Source organism: Colletotrichum spaethianum (genome assembly GCF_022836535.1).
Source record: "Colletotrichum spaethianum MAFF 239500 DNA, contig36, whole genome shotgun sequence".
Lineage (NCBI taxonomy): Eukaryota > Fungi > Ascomycota > Sordariomycetes > Glomerellales > Glomerellaceae > Colletotrichum > Colletotrichum spaethianum.
This window is the reverse complement of record NW_026054806.1, coordinates 151,525-157,524: the sequence shown is the minus strand read 5'-3', so window position 1 is coordinate 157,524 and position 6,000 is coordinate 151,525. Positions and strand designations below refer to the sequence as shown.

The 6,000-nt window shown below is 54.4% G+C and overlaps 2 protein-coding genes across 2 annotated transcripts; one reads left to right on the top strand and one right to left on the bottom strand.

Annotated features, from left to right (window-relative positions):
- Positions 1–732: 732 nt before the first annotated feature.
- On the top strand, positions 733–1,665 carry ColSpa_10527 (uncharacterized protein; the record flags this gene model as incomplete). The annotated part of the gene is made up of 2 exons (XM_049276739.1): positions 733–1,454; positions 1,521–1,665. 2 exons carry the CDS (start codon positions 733–735, stop codon positions 1,663–1,665), a joined length of 867 nt encoding a protein of 288 aa, XP_049132696.1.
- A 1,962-nt stretch (positions 1,666–3,627) lies between these two features.
- Positions 3,628–5,894, bottom strand: ColSpa_10526 (acyl-CoA synthetase short-chain family member 3, mitochondrial; the record flags this gene model as incomplete). The annotated part of the gene is made up of 3 exons (XM_049276738.1): positions 3,628–4,866; positions 4,920–5,449; positions 5,513–5,894. 3 exons carry the CDS (start codon positions 5,892–5,894, stop codon positions 3,628–3,630), a joined length of 2,151 nt encoding a protein of 716 aa, XP_049132695.1.
- Positions 5,895–6,000: the final 106 nt, after the last annotated feature.

Here is a 6,000-nt window from a genome sequence, read left to right as displayed (position 1 = left end):
CGCAAGAGATTGAGAGGTTGAAGGTGAGGTGAAAGGTCCCTTGAGGTCGAAGCGTTCGGACTTGTAACAAGAAGGTTCCAAGGGATCTTGACATGCAAATGCATGTTGGGAATGACGGCATTCAATTGGGGAAAGGTCGGTGCGCCGAAGCTGCTGCTGCCGCCGCAAGGTCACCCCTCTGCTCAGATTGGCGGTTTCCAACGACGGTTAGCTTTACCCTTACTCGTGAAGCTTTCGTCGTGTGTGTCTGCCTCCTTGCTTTACCTTTCGCGAGCTGAGACTGAGACGGAGACGCGTAGTGAGTGGCAGGTACTCATAAAGCATAGAGGTGAGATTTCGGTGAGAGATGCGACTACCCAAGGTGAACCACGGTGTGGGTTTTATCATGTGCGACGTCATGTGACCGCGCGATAGGTACGTGCCTGGATTGGCCCTTGATGGTGATGCGCTTGGTCTCTGTAGTGTGTGGCGCCGCGTGATTCGCGTTTCGCTGGCAACAGAGACGATCCTTTGTTTGCTCCAGGACACCAGAGGCAGAAGACAATTACTCAAAATCTTGATCTTCCATATCCATACCTGCTACATGGACTCAACTAGCATCACCTCATCAACGCGCATAAAAACTCTTGCATCGTAGTGGCCTCTTAACACTGCTCGCTTGACACACCCCAGCAAGAAAAAGAAAAGAAAAAGGCCGAGGCGACCGGGGGTGTGTCCTTCCACCGGCAAAATATGCCGTCGCCGAAGAAGCCCTCCGTCCCGCCAGCTGCAAAGCCCCGCTTCGGTAACAACTTCGATCCCTACAACTCCAGTGCCACTGGCCATCAGCGTCCGGACAACACCCCGGGTGCGACAACGGGGTGGCGAACCAGCCGCGCCCGCAAGCTCTCGGAGCAGTTCGCCGGCGGCAACTCGGGCGGGGCCCGCATGAGCGACACCTATGGCGCCGGCAGCGAGGACTTTGACGAGAGGCTAAATCTGGTCGTACCTAAGGATGTGAAGATGAGGGCAAAGATGAGCGTGGCAGACATGCTTGCTCGACCAGGACTGATGAGGAGCGGCTCTTCTGTCTCCGAAACAGGGTCCGTGGCGTCTGGTACGTCCGCCATGAGTGGAAACCTCAAGAGTGAGGAGGAGATTGCCGAGGCTCGCCGGAAGGAGGACGAGGAGAAGGAGGCGAGGAAGGCTGTCGGTAGGGGCTTGTTCGAGGGCGTTACGGTCTATATCAACGGGAGCACGCATCCCATCATCTCAGATCACCGGCTCAAGCGCGTCTTGGTCGAGAATGGCGCGCGAATGTCCATTCATCTCGGCCGGAGACAGGTCACGCATGTCATTGTTGGGAGGCCGGCGGGTGTAGGAGCCGGGGCTGGTGGAGGGCTCGCAGGCGGCAAGTTGGACAAGGAGATTCGTAAAGTTGGCGGGTGTGCTGTGAAGTATGTCGGCGTCGAGTGGTCAGTTTCCTCAGTTTCTCTTTGTGTGCCCAGTCCTTGGAAGGAGACTTGCTAACGCCCAGGTAGGGTTATGGAGAGCCTAAAGGCAGGGAGCCGACTGCCCGAGGTGCGGTTTGCACCCCTCAAAGTTGCGCGGGAAGGCCAAAGGAGCGTCTATGGCATGTATGAGAAGCACTCTTATAGGGAGTCCTCTACGAGTTCCGCGAATTGAGCGGTCTTCACATGGTTTTACGGTGTATGCGAGCAGAGACGATGCTTCAGGGATTGTCTCGATGGTGATATTTGCATGGAAGGGATTGGGGCAAAGGCTGGGAGCACAACGATACCAAGCATGGACTTTAGGCATACGGTGATTCAGCATACGGGGCGTTGGTTAGGAACAATTCGATGTCTAGTGCACTTCCTCCGATGGCCGATAACCTTTCATACGCAACGAACAAACTGGTTTGTGTCGTTGATCGGCCTTGTTACGGGTCTATCTAACCTCTGTAGCTCAACCCTCATACACCTTGCTTGGCGGTTAAAGAGGAGCAAGCCGCCTTGCCTCTTACTCTCCGCCCTGGCTTCGCATAAAAGGGGTTACACCCCGGACGGCCCGTGAGCAAACATGGTACGACGGCGCGACTCGATACGGGTGTCGCATATGTCTGGTATCTTCGAGCCTCGTCTTTTCCGCCACGGCCATAGACCGGTATAGCGGCAAGGCATATCAAGAAGGTCATTGCACAGGACTACTTACGAGGGGTCTGGGTTGAGAGATACGACCCAATAGATCGCCAACGAGAGGGGTAGAATACGGGACGGAAGTCCTCGAGTTGTCACACCGTCCTGCAGGCGCATGTTGCTTGCAGTGGTGTTCTTGCGTTCATCATGGATGTTGCAGGTGGCGATCTCCTTGGCGGGAGACATGGGCAGGAGATATACTTGGATCTGATTCTGGTAACATCATCAGAAATGGGTTGAATTCAATACCTATGGATAGGTACCACTGTTGACAGGACATCTTGGAAGACATGTCCTCTTTCCCCAAAAGGATAGCTGCCGCAGAACATCCTGGAGGGCTGAATTGGTTCTATGCCGAAGACTGCTGAAGGTGAACTATCCGTTCATTTCTGATCTGCCGTATCCTCGCTTCGAAGACCTTGGTACGCGCCCATCTGCAAGATACACGTCTCGGTATGGCAGTGATCGAGAGTCCTGTTCACTATCCAAGGTTATACTGACTGTCGATGTAGTATTGGGCAATGACTCCTAAGTCTGACTATACCATTGCCAGTGTTTGGATGAGCTCTACCTTGAGTAAGTAAGAGTTAGTGACGTCGCGACATGGGCTTTCTTTGGTTTACGTGAGCTTCAGCCTCGCTCCCAACTTCCTTTTAGCACAGTTTTCGAACTGTCAACCAGTACCTTTGTATCTAGCTCTTTAGCGGTTGATGATAATGTACATCGAGAAGAACAACATTCAAGAGAAGCACGTGTCGTTTGTCGCTTTCAGCTGCAATAAACTACTCCCCAAGGAATCTCTGTAAGACTCAGCATCCTTCCTTTAACCAAGACAGCCGATGCTCCAATAAGTTCACTCAATTCACTTTTCATGGGCTACAGCTACCATCCTCGACCCTTCATACCATAGTGAATGCAAAGTTTACTCCTGGGAGTTCCGGTCCTAGTCAATGTCTTTGCAGTTCACTGGATTTCCATCGCGTCTTATGGTAATAGCCTAACAAATCAATCGTTTTGCCATTTTCCAAGGATTAGACTTCTCCAAGTGAAATCGATCAAAATCCCATTTTGCCCTTATGGCTGATACTTCATCGATTCCTTCGTCTCTCAACCTGTTATTATTCTCAGACTCGCCTCACACCACTATGCTTTGGTTACTTCTTCGCAATTACGCTGGGTTTTCGTGTCGCGTCTTGGACTTCCTTGTACGGCGACTGACCATGTTGGAACGAAGCAAGATATAAGAATGTACTGCGGTTTACAGGCAGCTCCCCCTCCAAGTTGTTACTGAGTAAGTAAACATTGTCGGGCTTGTTGCCGTTTCGACTTGGCACGTTGAGAGTCTCAACTCGCCATCGCTCCAGGAGACATTGTAAACATACCAAGGGGGAAAAACTCAAGTATATGTCCTATTCCCGCCATCTGATATGTCTACGAATTTACGGTCCATCTATAACTTTGCTCTAGCCTCCGTACTCTTATGCCCGTCCCCCCGAACCTCCCAATACTCTCTTACCTTGGATCTTGCAACATCCACCACCCCGGCATCCTCAACAGTGCTCGGCACCTGCACCTCCTTGTCGAACTCTCCGTGAACCGCGTTCTCCAGTAACTCCCTCAGCACGCGCCGCAGTGTTTTGCCGCTTCGCGTCTTGGGAATCATCCCTTTCCCCTGGATGAGACCGCCCAGCGTCGCGATGGCGCCGACCTGTGACCGCACGAGCGTATTGATCTCGTCAGCCAGCTTCGCGTCGGGCACCGCCGAGGCCGGGTGTTCGGGTGTCGAGAGCGTGATGAAGGCGAAGGGGAGCTGGCCCTTGAGCGCGTCAGGGATGCCCACCACGCAGGCCTCGGCGACGAGGGGGTGTGACGTTATGGCCTGCTCGAGGCCGCCTGATGATCTTAGTCTTAAGATGTTCAGAATGGGTACGGGAACAGTTGACTCACCACTAGATAGCCGATGGGCACTGACGTTCAAAACATCGTCGTTGCGGGACATGACGTTGACGTAGCCCTCAGCGTCGATATAACCTGCGTCGCCCGTGTCCAGCCACTTTCCATCAAAGCGCTTCAGATATCCCTTATAGAACCGCTCTTCGTCCTGCCACAATGTCCTGAACGCCGTTGGAGCCAAGGGGAGTCCCAGTACAATATTCCCCATCGTGCCCCTGGGAACCTCCTTGCCGTCGTCGTCCACGATTCGGACGTCGAATCCAGGCATCGCTTTACCGGCGCTTCCCGGCTTGATCTTGGGAGGAGGGTGATCCCGAATACCTGTACTCCGGTCCTTACCGGCGTGCGGTACCAGGGCTCTCCCAGTGATGGGCGAGCCAGCCTCTGTCGACCACCAGTTATCCACGACATGGGCGTCGATGGCACCGTATTTTTCGAGGAGTTCCTGGTACATTGTGATGATTGCTGGTTCGGAACGCTCGCCTGCGAGGAAGAGCCCTTTGAGCGTCTTTAGGCCACCTCGTTCTCCCACTTGCTTGAAGAGCTTGTTTTCGGGGTCATCTCGCTTGATGGCCCTCAGGGCTGTGGGCGCCGTGAACATGGCATTGACCTTGTATTCCTCTACAATGCGCCAGAAAGCAGAGGCATCAGGGGTTCCCACCGGTTTACCTTCGTAAAGAACTGTAGCGGCGCCCGTGAACAAGGGGGCATATGCGATATAGCTGTGACCGACAACCTGCATCAGTGTCAGAAGTAGCTCGTATGAACAGACGGCTTGCAGAAACATACCCAGCCAATATCCGATGCTGTGAAAGACACACACCCTGGGCCATGAATGTTGAAGAGATAGCTGATGGATAGGTGCAGCCCAACAGCGTGACCAGCAGCGTCCCTCAGCACCCCCTTGGGCGACCCGGTCGTCCCGGACGTGTGAATGATGTAGATCGGATCCGTCGACTTGACCGGCACGCACTCGGCCCTGACGCCCCTTGCGCGGCAGCTTTTGACGATGCTCTGCCAGTTCCGCTCACCGTCGTTCCTCCGAATAGGGTGCCACGGCACCTGCTCGCGCTGCCACACAACTACCTTGTCGGGCTTGTGCGTGGAGATCTGGCATGCTTCCTCGACGAGGGGCTTGTAGCTCATGGGCGGTTTGTTGCCATCGATGCCGCACGAGGCCGTCAGGATGGCCACGGGCTGGGAGGCCTCTATGCGCTGGGCGAGGGCATTGGGTGCGAAACCACCAAAGACCACCGCATGAATGGCACCCAGGCGGCTGACGGCGAGGATGCCGATCAGCGCCGCAGGGATCATTGGCACTGGGTTTTGTGTGAGCTTGTTCCAATCCGCATTTCATCTCATTCATCTAAAGATGGACTTACTGTAAATCAGCACGACATCGCCCTTCTTCACGCCCTCCTCCCTCAACGCACCGGCAAACACCTCAACCTCGTCAAGAAGCTGCTTGTACGTGATGGTCTGTTTCGTGTTGGTGACCGGGCTGTCGTAAAATATCGCCGGGGCGTCACCCTTGCCGTTATGGACGTGACGGTCGACGCAATTGAAGCACGTCGAGATCTCGCCGCCTGGGAACCATTCCCAGGTGTCGTGGGTGACGCCGCTCTTGAGCGTCTTCTTGGTGACTTTTAATGTGGACGAGGGCTTCTTGTGCCAGTGCAGGTGCTCGGCCTGGTGAGCCCAAAACCCATGGGGGTCCTCGAGGGAATGGCGCAGGACCTCGTCTTGAGGGTGTAAGTCGGCCATTGCGGATGCGGTGTGCCTGTGGCTTTGTTGGGGGATGACAGCCGGTCGGAAGATGAGTTTGCGTAGAACAATGAGTCTACAATCAAAAATGAACAACGAGATACGG